This window comes from Coturnix japonica, chromosome 32 (assembly GCF_054131305.1).
Source record: "Coturnix japonica strain WE chromosome 32, WE-NBRP24, whole genome shotgun sequence".
Lineage (NCBI taxonomy): Eukaryota > Metazoa > Chordata > Aves > Galliformes > Phasianidae > Coturnix > Coturnix japonica.
The window spans coordinates 3,494,242-3,508,087 of NC_140694.1; the positions used below are offsets into that span (position 1 = coordinate 3,494,242).

General features: G+C 46.2%; 2 protein-coding genes across 12 annotated transcripts; both read right to left on the reverse strand.

Moving 5' to 3' along the window:
- Positions 1-604: 604 nt before the first annotated feature.
- LOC146755492 (rho GTPase-activating protein 32-like) lies at positions 605-10,635 on the reverse strand. Of its 11 annotated transcripts, none has more exons than XM_085525449.1 (7): positions 10,242-10,635; positions 7,510-7,648; positions 6,605-7,000; positions 4,176-6,309; positions 3,495-3,693; positions 2,663-2,808; positions 605-2,441 (listed from the first exon to the last, which is right to left on the reverse strand). In XM_085525449.1, the coding sequence occupies exons 4-7, from the start codon at positions 4,345-4,347 to the stop codon at positions 1,984-1,986; spliced, it is 975 nt and encodes a 324-aa protein (XP_085381575.1). In that variant the 5' UTR covers positions 4,348-6,309; positions 6,605-7,000; positions 7,510-7,648; positions 10,242-10,635; the 3' UTR covers positions 605-1,983. The 11 variants fall into 11 exon arrangements, with proteins under 11 accessions (XP_085381575.1, XP_085381577.1, XP_085381572.1 ...); XM_085525451.1 differs by having other exon boundaries at positions 6,605-7,012; XM_085525446.1 differs by having other exon boundaries at positions 6,605-7,280.
- Positions 10,636-11,541: 906 nt separating this feature from the next.
- Positions 11,542-13,795, reverse strand: LOC146755493 (rho GTPase-activating protein 32-like). Its single transcript, XM_085525457.1, has 3 exons — positions 13,184-13,795; positions 12,444-12,913; positions 11,542-12,124 (listed from the first exon to the last, which is right to left on the reverse strand). Exons 2-3 carry the CDS (start codon positions 12,619-12,621, stop codon positions 11,694-11,696), a joined length of 609 nt encoding a protein of 202 aa, XP_085381583.1. The 5' UTR covers positions 12,622-12,913; positions 13,184-13,795; the 3' UTR covers positions 11,542-11,693.
- Positions 13,796-13,846: the final 51 nt, after the last annotated feature.

Consider the following 13,846-nt stretch of genomic DNA (forward strand, 5'->3'; position numbering starts at 1 on the left):
GCCTCCTCTCCTCCTTCTTCACTGACCTTGGTGACTGCAGGGCTGTTTGTCTCACACCATTCTTGCTCATAGCTCTCACATATGCTATGCAGTGGTTTGAACCTTCCTTAACAAAGTTATCACAGAAGTGCCAGCAGCATCACTCCTTGACTCAGCTTTGGCCAGCACTTGAACTGGTTCTGTCTGACATGGGGCAACTACTGGCCTCTTCCTACAGAGAACAACACTGCAGCCTCTTTGCTGCCACAGTCCAGACATTAGACACACATGTGTAACCCCTTCCTTTCACTCCCAAAGTGCACGCACACACCGGTACCACAATGTCCTTGTGCAGCTCCAACACTCTGCACACCCCTGTGCACACACATATATGTGCATGCTCGTCCTTGCACACATACCCACAGACCTATACACACCTGAGCAACCCCACTGGTTTGGGCAAAGGACATCTGAACATCAAGACAGTAGTTTCGGTCTCTGAGTTTACACTTAGAGAAGTCTAATCTGGGACAACACAAGTCAGTGAATATTGGGCCAAATCCTTCTGTACTTAATTTTCTTCATCATCATTGTGAAGACGAATAAAACAACAGCACGTTTCTCATTGTTTTTAATGTTCTTTTATTTCTATTGTACAATAAAATTTACATATAAATATGTTCAATATAAATTTATTTTTCCCATGAAACACCTAGACATTTTATAGTTTGAATAAGAACTGCGTCTGCTTTGTGTTTCTTTCCCATTTACAAAACTCAGTGCTTTTAGGTTTATGCAAAATTGTTGAGGATGAGATCACATTGATCTGCTTGGTTCATGCAATCTAACCTGGATACATATGACATAGGAACGTGGTCATCCAAGAAATTCTCAGGAATCAGTGAAGTAAGATTTAGGGTGATTAGGCCCTGGAACAGCCTCCCCAGATTAAGTAGTCACAGCACTGAGCTTGCCAGATTTCAGGAAGTATTTTGGACAGTGCTCTCAGACACAGGGTCTGATTTTTGGGTAGTCCTGTGTGGATCCAGGAGTTGTACTTGATGATCTTTTTGGGTTCCTTCCAAACTGGGATATTCTATGGTTCTATGGTGCTAAAAGTATGTTTAGTCAACAATGCAAACCATCTCTCATACTCTAATAACAGAGCATAAGATGATTCTGTCTGTATTAGGTGGGATGAACTCAGGATATATTCTGAAGTAGGAGCAGTGTTTGGTCATGTGTTATTTCACTCGGAAAATCTGGTAAGACCATACCATAATTCAGGGCAGACAGCAGGCCAAATCTTCACTGAGCTGAGAAGGTAGCAGGATCTTTGGCAGGTACAAGTGGAGTTCAGACACAGTATTCATGTGAATGAATCACCACATCTTTCTGTTTTGCAAAAGGTGATGTTGATCTCTTAAAAGAGGCCTACATATGCCACAAAGACTTCTGACCACATTTCTAGTGCTCCTACCAGGAAGTTTCAGAGAAAATATCAACTCGTTGTTCCTGTAACATTTCCTCTGAATCTTGTTGGATTTGATGAACTTTGCTGAATTCAAATCAGGGTTTCCAGGGGAACTCTGCCAGTTTTTCAGCAGTGCACCGTGACGTTCACAGCTCCGAGGCAAATCAGTTACATGGACTAACTGAGGACCAAGGATTCTTTTACTTCAGGGTCTCCAGCTCAGGAAGATGCCCTCTGTGATGACAGCTCTTGAAATGAAGAAAAGGGTCTGGGGCCATGAGCTGGCACTCAGGGTGGTATTTTTAGTGATTGGGTATATCCATAAACAGTTATTTTCTGCTCTTATCCAAGTTTCCTCAAGATGGACTTTCCCAAAATTTGATGAGGTGCCCTTAATCTGTCAACATCTGCTTATTCTATCTTCTTCTCTTTTTAAAAATGCCATATTTTAAAATGAACACTGGAAATTTTCTCTTCTAAGCATTTCTTCTTCCAACACCCCATCCCGTTGACTGAGCATGAGCGTGCCTTTAGTCACTTGGAAAGACAGGACTCATCCTTTGCTGTTGAGGAGAGAGTGGCTCGGAGCTCGTGCTGCTGCCGGGTGCCTGGGACTGGAGGCCTGACTCCAAGTCCCCCTCCAAGAGGCTCGGCTGCTCCTCAGTGACAGTGACTTCGTCCTGCTTGGAGGTGCCGCTGTTGGGGCACTCGGGTTGTGTTTGGTCTGGGCTGCTCTGCAAAGGCACCAGGCCACAGTCCAGGCTGGTGACTGTGTTTTCTGGCAGGCTCAGATCAGCCCCTTCAGCAGAGCTGGGAGAAATGAGTGCCTGAACAATGACCTCCTGCTCTCCGTCGCTGCTGGCACACGGGAGGCTCTCATTTGAATTGCAGCAACTTGTGCTTCCCATGAGGTCTCTGTTGATGGAAGCACTCTCTGAGCAATCAGCACTTGACCTGGCTCTTCTGGGTTCACAAGAGCTCGATTCACCTAGGAAGGAGTGGATACACAGGGGTTAGCATCCAACTTCCTCTGCCCATGGAGGCAAAGGCTTCAGAGAAAGCCTTTTTCATCCTTTGGGAAAACAGGGGTCAGCTGAAGATGTCAGGTATGGGCTTGAACGCCAGAAGGAGGTACAAGCCCACTGAAAGCATGAATTCTACCCATGTTGCTGACAAGCAGTGCTTTGAAAGCTGGATTTGCACCCTTACCTGCCAGGACCACGCGTTCTGCTTTGGAAGGCTCCCTGGCACTGCTCTGCAATTGGTGTTTGGCCATATGGGATCGTTTGCGCAGGCAGAAACAGGAACACCAACTGCCAGCAGGTGATTCCTTCCTCTTGCCGGGAGAACATGGTCTGCAGAGAAAACAGAGCAGTCGTGGTGCAGGGTGAGGGAAGAGCTGCACCGAGCCCTTGCCAGCAGTTCCCTACTCCTGGCACTGCCTGCTTACTGCTGAAACACAGCTTAGAAACGCCCTCTGTTTCAAACAGCAGAGGATGCTTCCATTCCTACAGCTCAGCCCTCAAGTCCTGCTGGCTACATTCCTCTCAACCGTGTCAAGCAAGATGCGGAGCATGTGAGCAAAGGCTCAGCAGCAGGACAGGAGCTGGCAGGCGTAACTGCTTTCTGAGAAAATGGTGCAGCCATAAGGGAAGCTCAAAAGCATCTCTGACTCTTACGTTAACACCTCCTTGGCCTCAGCTCACTGCCATCTTTAATTTCTAGTGCCAGCAAGTCCGACCAACAGCTCTGCTTACAGGAGAAGCGCAATTGGTTTCAGGTGCGTGGCCCTGAAATCTGGAAAACCCCAGTGTTTCCAGGTACAGGCAGCACAGGCCAGGATAGACACCAGCGTGGCTTTCTGCATCTTGTGACTGCCTGCCCAACCAGGAAGGAAAGGCACCTTGTGTGGCTGAACTGAGCCCATAGTGCAACTGTTTTTTAGTTGAGTGCTTGGAGATATAATGGACAAAAAATAAACCAATAGAAATCACCTGAACAATGATGATAGGGGCTGGAAAGGGAATTCCTCTTTCTTTACCTTTCAGATGGAAAATCAATGATTGCGTTGAAGTTCCTCAGTACAGCTGCAGGCCCTTCCTCCACTTGTATCTTGCTGCTCCGTGTTGCAACAGGAGAGCTGCTCTGGCCTCTCCTCTCAGCCTGTGCCTCCTGCACGGTGAGCAGCTTTGTGGATGGAGACACCCACACAGACTTGGGCCCAGGCAGAGAACTGTGCCCTGCAAGGGAAAACCACAGGTGAGATGGAGGAGGAAGCAGCAGCACAGCCATCCCAGTTCTGCATTTCTCTCAGACTTGCTTATCCGAGACACTGGAAGAAGAGGAGCTCAAAATAACCGTGTGCTCAGAGGTATGCTCGTGGCAAAGGACACAGCCACAATTAAGAGCAGCTCACTGTATCAAAAACAGGCAAACAAAAATCCTAGAAAAACTAGGGGTCTGGGATTTCAGAAAGCTTTGCTGCCACATTTCAATCAAGCTTCAACTGCTTGCAAAAAATCTTAACAGCAGTGATGGTTTTCTCCATGTAAGGTTTGTGTTTGGACACACTAAGGATCCAGGAATGGGGCACCATATTCTAATCTAAGCCCAGAAGCCTGCTGTCTCCTCAACAGTAATAGAATTTTCAAAGGTCTTGGAGAAGCCCTGGATTGGATGAAGCTGTCAGATCAAGATCAAGCTAATGGAGGAAGATGCTCACCTACTCCCTCTCCCATGGCTGGTGTGGATTTGGAGCAGAAGATGACATCTGTGTGGCTGATGAGTAATTCCACAACAGCTGACTGTATCTGCAGCTCCATGCAAGCAGCTTTGCTGGCGCAGGAAGATTGGCTCTGCTGGGATCTGAAGAAAAGGCAGATCTTACAAGTCATTTCCCCGAGGTCACTTCCCCAAGTCTGAATTTCTGTAGCCAAAAACTGTCAAGCTGGGCTCTGGAGACTTCCGCAGTGGGCAAACAGCGATGCCACTGATGTGATGCCACTAATTCTCCTGGATGATCAGAGACACAGCAGTCCCAGCTAAACAAGTGAGTAGAAACTGTCATCTAGAAATTGTGCACCTGGGTTGGGGGACAGCAGAACTAAGCATCGTGTTGAAATGGAAGAAGAAGTTTACCTTAAGAGGTTTGGAGCCCACACTATCGCTAAGTTCTTAGCATGCATGTTTATCACCGAGCAGATCCCTGCCAGAGAAATCAAGTGTCTTATTAAGTCCCATGGGGACAGTGCACTGGTGGTCAGCACTGAGGCAGACTTGATGCCTTCCAAGAGGCATCTGGGGAACACAGAAACACAGAATGACCCGGGTTGGAAGGGACCTCAAGGATAATGAAGCTCCACTCCCCCTGCCTGGCAGGGCCACCTATCTTCCACATTTACTAGACCAGGCTGTCCAGGGCCACATCTAACCTGGCCTTGGACACCTCTACGGATGGGGGATCCACAACGTCCCTGGGCAGCCTGTTCCAGGACCTCAGCACTCTCCTAGTAAAGAACTTTCCCCTAACATCCAACGTTAATCTTCCCTCTTTCAACATAAAACCATTTCCTCTTGAACTGATATTATCGGCCCTTTCAAAGAGTTAACACCCCTCCTGATTATACACACAGCCCGTGCCATCAAGGCCAAGCGGTGCAAGCACTGGGCAGCTTTACAGCCTGATTGCACAGTGCAGCTCCTCGCAGCAGGCATTCGTCTCCAAGTCCACTTTGCTATTAACCCCATTCTACCAATAGCAGGAGAACAGCAAAGGAAAAGGAATTCTCACAACCATTGTGAATAGCTTAAATAAGCACCTCCTGGCACCACCACAAGTGCCATCAGTGAGAGGCAGGATGTGGCAAAGACGTGACTCATGGGGCTAACAGAAAGAAGACCTCAGAGCTGGGGCACTGCTACAACCACTAACCAGGATGGCCAGGGAACTGGTACGTGTCATTTCCAAGACATTGCCCTGAGCTTATAGAGATCCTGGCATACAGCTGCTCGGTCAGCAGAGGGTTCAGGAGCTCCCTGAAATACATCTTACACAGGGAGCTCATGCTGTGAATGTCTTGGACGCTGAGCTCAGGAACCTGCTCCATATTGAATTCATGGCTGCAGAGAAGGACACAGAATTGGGCAGAGGGCTTTGAGGAAGATGAAAACAAGTCCAAAGCCACACAAAATACAGTCAAGAAAAGGAAGGACTTCTGCAGAGCCTTCCATACGGTCTCACATCACAGTTAGAAGCAGGAGAGCTCTTGTGGCACAAAGCTTGGAGCTGGAGAAATCAAGGCTGCCTCTAAGATAGTGCTTGCTAAAAGACTTGTGCTCTAGACACCTCACACCTTCAGTGTTCTTCTTTGGACATATCCCAGGATTTCGGTGTCCTTCTTGCAGTGAGGGGCCAAGAACTGAACACAGAACTCAAGGTGAGGACTCACCAGTGCCAAGTACAGGGGGATGATCGATTCCCTGCTCCTGCTGACTCCAACCTTCTGCATTCCAGTTCCAATCTAAACCATTCCTGCTGTGGTAGTACTTGAATCCTCATTTGGGGCTGGACCTCAACAGGTCAACACATCAGAAATAACACAATGTGCATCTTGAAGACGTGTCTCAAAGCCCAGAAAATCCAACTCTCTGACCTTGGCACAACTCACCAACCAAGAGCCAGGCCTTGACAACTTGGCTGATCTGAGCACATAGGAGGGGGCCAGACAGTGGACCAGAAGTGTCCATTTCCACTGAAGCTCCTTGTAGAGAACAGCACCAATCAGCAGGCGTGAATCAATTCATTCACAGGCTTCACAATGAGTCTGTTTCTTTATAAAAGAAACCCACATCGATTCCTAATCAAAAAAGGGAGGAGTTAATAAGGACCAAAGAAGTTTCTGTTCCTACGCTTCATCCCTCACCCCAACTTCCCTTGCCCCATCCCCAACTCCTGGATGATGCCCACAAGCTTAAAGGCAGGTCTCAAACCCACAGGGCTCCGTTCACAATACTCCATCAGAATGGATGTTACACTTCTTCTATACACTCAAACAGACTGAGCAGTGGTATCTCAGTCACTTAAAACACACAGAAGCATCCAAACCCAGAGCACACACATCCCTTCCTGTGGTACTGCAGCCCACAGCTCACCTTCACACCTCTGTTGATTCCTGGTGTTTTACACACATGCAGCCTCGCTACGGTTCCATGGGTGTCACACAAGACCTGCAGGACCTCTTTCTCCGCAAACCCCACCTGTTGGGTGTTTCCTGTTGGCACTGAACATGAACAAATCTACCGCTGAGCAACAGGACGTGAGACAAACAGCAGAAAACAACCAACCTGCAGAACTAACTCGTTTGGGTTGGCCCAGATGTTAGCATGCTCCCTTTCCATGGCCCAGGCCAAGCTTGATGAGCTGCTCCTCATTTGCAGAGGGGGAGAACGCTGCAGATGGGATGTGGTGGCTATGCACACATCATGCCTTTCTCTTGCTTTTCCTCTCTCCATCTTCCATTAGCAAACAGCATCTATAAGCTTTCCTTCCTGAAAAAATCACTGGTTAAAAACGAATTGGTAAGCTTGCTTTTAAAACTGCCTTCTTTATGCAGCTTGATGCTTTAAAGCAGAAGCTCACCTAGCAATGGTGGGTCAAGTACAATTTGCCCTTGGTCAATCCATGCTGACTATTCCTGAAGATTCTTCCTCTTTAAAGCTCTGTGTACATCCAACCTAACTCCAAAATCTTATCAACTGTGCCTTATCACTTTCCATTGCGTTTTAAAATCCTCACTGACTCCTTTACTTGTTCCCTTGCTTGCTATTTCTGTGCAAACCAAACACTGGAGTTAGGGTTCTTGTAAAATGAACCATGGCCTACAGGTAGAAGGCACCAAAATTTATGCTTAACATACTTTGCTCAATCTGTATCTTACTTCGGTCAAGGTTTACTAGATACTGAAGTATGGAGTAAGCACTATATACAATGAGAAGTAAATTTCTGGATTAAGTGCTATATTTTTTCTGTAAGAAACTAGCACTACATCTTTACACACCTGCTTTGTTCTCTGAGTATTTAGATCAAGCGGAGATTCTTCAAACACTGAAGCTACATCAGAAAATTCCATGGATCCAAACACATCTGGCACATGGCTGCAGTCTGGCACATCTTCATTATGTCAGAGCCTTTTCAGACTGAAAAGAAATGTGCCATTGAGATTCTTTTGCAGAATTAAAAGAAAGATTTCATCAAAAGATTTCATCACTAAAATCTAAATAAGATTGCTTTGCAAGTTCCAAACTATGGCTAAGAGCTAATGCAGGTCCACAAGCCAGCAGCAAAAACTTTTATATTATGTTCTTAATACTGTAATTTTGGATTTGACGTTCATATCAAGAGCAGAAGGGAAATTACTCTTAGAGCTCAAGTCATCTTTCACAGCCTGCGTCAACAAGAGCAGCACCTCATAGCCTTTGGTTTGAAGACCCGGACCACAAGCTAGCTAATGATTTTACACAGAATTCCAGAGTTCAAGTCATTGTTTCTATTAGGGCTGCAATTCTACTGAAAGCCTTCAAGTTCATCACACTGAATTATCACTGGCACCACACATAACTCCACGTTACATATGTGATCACAAGCAACCTGGCAACTTCAGACAATTCCAAAGCACTCCACGTGCACTTTGCTACTAAAGTACAGAAAAAGGAATTAACATCAGAAATAGCTGCAGTCAAAACCATCTAAGAATCCAAGTCTCCAGGAAACAAGGAAAGCAAATCCTCTCCAGGACTGTCTTCTAAAAGGAAACAGATCAGAAAGGTGAGATCTTTCCCCCTTTGATCACCCACTCATGTAACGTCCATGTCATTTCTAAGTATGCTGCCCAGACCAAGACTGAGGATGCTTCAGAAGAAGACCTTCCCTGCTAAGCCAAACAGAACAAGTAAGGTACCAAAATATGTAGAGCCAAACGAGGAAAGGTGCTCTAAGAAGGTAAGCATCACAAGAGACCAACAGGAATGCTTACACAATCCAAACAATGCACAATGTCTGTTCCACAAGCTGCCAAGAGGAATGTGTGCAGTACTCACAGCGCACCATGTACACTGCTTACTGCAGTCATACAACTTCGTAGGACCAGACCAACTTACTGAAACATTTTAATGAACAGACCGAACTGTATGGAACTAGGAGGACAAGTGGTGAGAGACCACAGGCTGAATGCAAGCCAGCAGTGTGCTCTGACAGAAAAGAAGTACAACAAGATCATCAGCTGCATTAAAAAGCAGCACAACCAGACCACGACAAGTCATTCCTGCTTCAACACTCACTGGACCACATCTACAATACTGTATCTGGTTTTTGGCCAGGAAGGATAACAACCTGAAGCAAGTTCAGGGGATGACCTCCAGCCTGTGCAGGGGGCTGAAGCTCCCACTCAGAGAAGAGAAGCTGGGGAGAATGATCTTTGTTCAGAGTGCCTTCCAGTAGCCTTAGATAGAGGGATTTCATAAGATGCCTAGGAAAATGCTCGTGCTGTAATGATTTGCGTTACTGAGAGATACCAGCAGCTTACAAAATGCCAAGCTCTAACCTATTGGTGAGGAAATATTCAAGCCTTCCAGTACCTAACCTGTGCTTCAAGACTTCAGTGACAGAAAATCCATTGGATGGGGCCAGAGGAATGCATCTCACCCCATACCCTCTGTACAGCCACCATTTGTTTAAAGGATCACTCTTCCTTGAGGCACAAAACTAGAGCAGGTTACACAACAGACTGACACTACAAGGGCTTCTCTCGAGATACAAACTGCAGCAAAGAGCATCACAAAAATGTGAAACCAACACTCAGATCAGATCTGTGTCTCTGCTCCGCTCATTAGGAGCATCATGTTTTACTCCCCTTTCAGAGGAAGATACTTCTTCAAGGATAACAAAATCCAGCTCAGCTACACAACACAGTACCAAATAGCAATAATTATCTAACATTTCCTGTAGGGAAAGAATCCTAAGCACAAGTTATTCTCTGAGTTTCAGCTGGAACTGAATTATTTTCTTCAGTGTCTGATTTAATACTACGTTTTCATTCTAGAGAAACAATGGAGATAGCGCAGTGATGCTTACAGTTGCTGCCAGGCAGCGTTGTACAGAGCCACAGTCAATCTCAGCTGAGAGCCCAAGGAAGTGAGAAGGAACAGAACTAGGACAGCTGACTTAAACTGGCCAAAGGATATTCCATACTATATGACATATTGTGGAAGGAGTTTTGAAGGGGGTAGAACTTCATGTCAATCTCTTCCACTACTAGGAGGCTAACTGGACACTGATTGGTAGGTGGTGAGCAATTGCTTTTGCATTCATCATAACTATTATCCTTTATCTCAGTAAATAATTCTATCAATTCAATCAACCCATTAGTTCTACTTTGTGTTACTTCTCCCGCCTTAAGTTCTCTCCTGCAATCCACTGGAATGGAGTGGAGTACTGTAACTTTCTCTCCCAACAGAAAAATAAAAACACATTCATTATTATTTATGGAAGACTGACTGCAGTTCAGGCTCACTGGTTTGAGGTCTCTGGGCATAACCCTGACTGTGAACATAAGCAATTGCTGAAACAATATGTCAAAAAAAGACTGGAGCTTCCTCTTCCAAAAGGTGGTCCTTAGAAACAATGCAATCAAACAGCTTCCCTGTAAGATAAGGTTATCTGAAAATGCATTTAGAGAGTATCAGAGAAAGGTAAGTAACAATGACAGCACAGAAAGCAGAAACTATTTCTTACCTCTATGACTATAAATATTTCTTTGGTGTCTCTCTTACGTGATCCAATGGGCAAACATGTTGATGACTTCAGTTCTTCATGGCATCAATTTCTGTTTTAGCATGAGGCAAGTCATCCTTAAGAGACCATAAAAGCAAGCGATGAGATTGCTAACTACTGTGACATACCAGGTACCACATCTGACTGCTGTGAAACATAACAAGCACATACGGGACAGTACACAATTCAACATCAACTCAGCAATGACTGACATCACTCCCATAGAAATTCTGAAACAGAGCTGTGAAAAATGAAAAGTAAAACATTCAGCATTTTCATTGGTATTTTGGTAAAGTTGCTGTAATAATGTAACAATAATGTAATGTAATGTAATAACGTAATAACTTCCTCCATTTTACAGCCAGAGAATTCTGCCCTCTGAACAACGAGGAAGAAGATTTGTGGTGCTCTGTTAAACTTTTTCCAGCTCTACAGCATCTTTCAAAAGGCAATGGGACCAGTAGGCTGCATTCGTATGTACCATCCCACCTGCCCCCGTGTTCTTGAGAACTCCACAACTCCAACAGAAGATATTATCATATTTAAATGCCTTTTGGCTTACCCCTACAGTAACTTTCTCCATGATTTTTAGTGCAACTTTTTCACCAGTAAGAAGATGCCGCATAAGATTTACGTTTGCAAAACCACCTACAAATCAAAACACAGATGCTTAAAGTTGAGTGTGAATTCTTCTCTAATATAATATTACAATTTCCAACTGGTTTAAAAAACGAATTTCAAATTTATACAAATGAAACCTGACTTAGAGAACTGACAAGAGCTGTTAATCTATTCTCAGATTAATTCTAGAGTGGTGAGACAGACTGTTAGGTGTGCTGTTTCTGTACAAAGATGACACTTACCCGTTCCAACTGTTTCATGGAATTCCTAGTACTTGAGAATTTCCTCGTAGTCACTGACAGACATCCTGAATGTGCAAGAACTGAAGATCCTCCAAGCACGTGCAATGAGGAAGTGCCAGCAGTGTTCACATCCTACTTAGGACATATTCTTAGAGGCAGAAGGGACACTCGTGGCAGATCCAGCAATGCTCATCTTCTCACCAACGTGCATCCCCCTCTCACCCAGCAACAACAAAACACAGTGCATGAAGCTGGCTTCACTTAGGTTAACAATATGGAACATCCCTCAGGGCTTTGTGCCACAGAGCAGTAGCAGGGCTGGACTACAGCTTGAGGAAGCAGTGGAAGCCTTTCCCTGTATGGTTACAGTGTCCCTGCACGCACCCCACAGCCAGAGCGTTGCAAGCTGAGCTGTCTTGCTGTTTCTTGTACTCATCCCAATCTCTGCGAATGAAAACTCAGAATTCAGTCAAGGCGTTGATTGAGCACGAGCGTGCCTTTATTCAATAGGAAAAAGGAGGGGGTGTGAGGTCTGGAGGAAAGATGGGACTCATTCTCTGTTGTCTGACGAGAGTGTCTCAGAAGTCGTGCTGTTGCCCGGAGCCTGGGACTCTTGGCCTGATTCTACCTCCCCCTCCAAGATGTTTGGCTTCTCCTCTGTAATGCTGACCTGAGCCTGCATGGTTGTGCTGCTGTCGGGGCACTCGTGCTGTGCTTGGGCAGGGCTGTCCTCGAAAGGCACTCGGTTCAGGCTGGTGCCTGAGGAGTCTGGCAGGCTCAGGTCAGCAGCTTCAGCAGGTATGGGATGAACGAGAGCTTCAACGATGATGGCATTCTTCTCTTTATAACTGATGTTATACGGAAGGCTTTCATCTGAACTGCAGCATCCTGTGCTTAGTAACAGTTCTTCATTGATGGAATCACAGGAAGCTGCATCGTAACATGCCCGGTGTCTTGGAGATATACAAGGGCTCGGGTCACCTAGGAAGGAGTAGACGCACAGCAGTTAGTGTCAAAGTTTCACAAGATGAATCATGAAACAGGTTCTTGACATTTGGCTATGCAGTGATGGTGGGCAGAAGCAAATAGGCTTCTAGCAACAGTGTCACTGCCTTGAAAGTGATCCTCGTGCAGGTCCAGCTCTTGTGTTGACAAGAGACTCATTTGGGAAAGACAGGAGTCAACTGAAGATGTCAGGCACAGGCTTGAATGCCAGAAGGATGTACAAGCCCACTGAAAGCATGAATTCTACCTGTGTTGCTGACAAGCAGTGTTTTGAAAGCTGGATTTGCATGCTTACCTGCCAGGACCAAGACTTCTGCTTCAGAGGGCTCCCTGGCACTGCTCTGCAGTTGGCGTTTGGCCACAGGGGAAGGTTTGCCCAGGCAGAAGCAGGAACGCCAACTGCAAGCTGCTGACTCTGCCCTCTTACTGGGAGAACTCATTCTGCAGAGAAAACAGAGCATGCTGTCAGTCATGGTGCAGGGTGAGGGAAGAGCTGCACCGAACCCTTGCCAATAGTTGCCTGTTCCTGTCAATGCCTGGTTTCTGCTGAAACACAGCTTAGAAAAGCGCTCTGTTTCAAACAGCAAAGGATGCTTCCATTCCTACAGCTCAGCCCTCAAGTCCTGTTGGCTAAATACCTCTCAACGATGTCAAGCAGGGACATGGATCCCGAGAATGTTGGAGGCTCAGGCTGCTTCGCTCTCCTGGGGCGGGCCTTCAACGGGCAACGAAGGCAGGAGATGAACTTGCCCCGTTTCTTTGGCTCTGTGCAACAAAACAAAGAAACAAGTTCATATCAGGCTTGGCTCGGTTGGACGAGGCCAAGTGCAACGCATTCAACAGAACACGTAACAACAGAAAGCATGTTCCCAACAAGGACACACAAGAACGGATTTTCCCCATCCCTGGAGGTGCCCAAGGAGCTTAATGCAGTTCTCTTTCTAAGCTTGCTCAACTCGGGCATTAATGAACCCCCTGAAAGCCACCTTCAGACCCCATTTTACTAACCCGCATTGTCAAATGTAAAATACGCACCTGGCTTTGGCAATGAATGTAGGATGGACTCGGGCAGTTTTCCCCTGATGAGTTCCACGCACTCACCAGGGAAAAAACCAACCTGTAATAAGAACAAAAAGACAGGTGGGCATTAGCCCAAGCCCAGAGCCAAAGGGAAGGTCCTCTGACACCGACACAGGGCAACTGTTTGCATCCAGAAGCCATCCTGTGCAGGCAGAGCAGCTCCAACCGGAGATTCTAGACACTACTGAAGCTGTGCTCTCTAGTCAAAAATGTGTGCCTACCTCAAAGCCACGCTTGCCTCTCCACCAGGGGCTCATCTCCTTTGGTGGCATATCAACAATGCACACGATGTCTCCAACCTGCAAAAGATTGAAACATCAATCCCAGCTTCAGCACAGCTAAAACAAAAGCCTTCTTCTACGACACAAAATATGAGAGTATTCCCGAGGCGTTCACACTCTATACTACTCTCTGTGCACAACAACAAGGAACGCCTGGAACTGCTTACCTCCAGAGAGAGCTCATCCGGCCCCTGGGCGACGTGGCTCCTAATAACATGGGCTGCCGCAATCGCTGGTACGTTTAAAGATGACATAGCACGCACCAGCTGCGGCTTCCGCATGTTATCAGCCTGCAAAACAGAGCACAGGCCGTGGTCAGGAGATGAGGACAAATCAG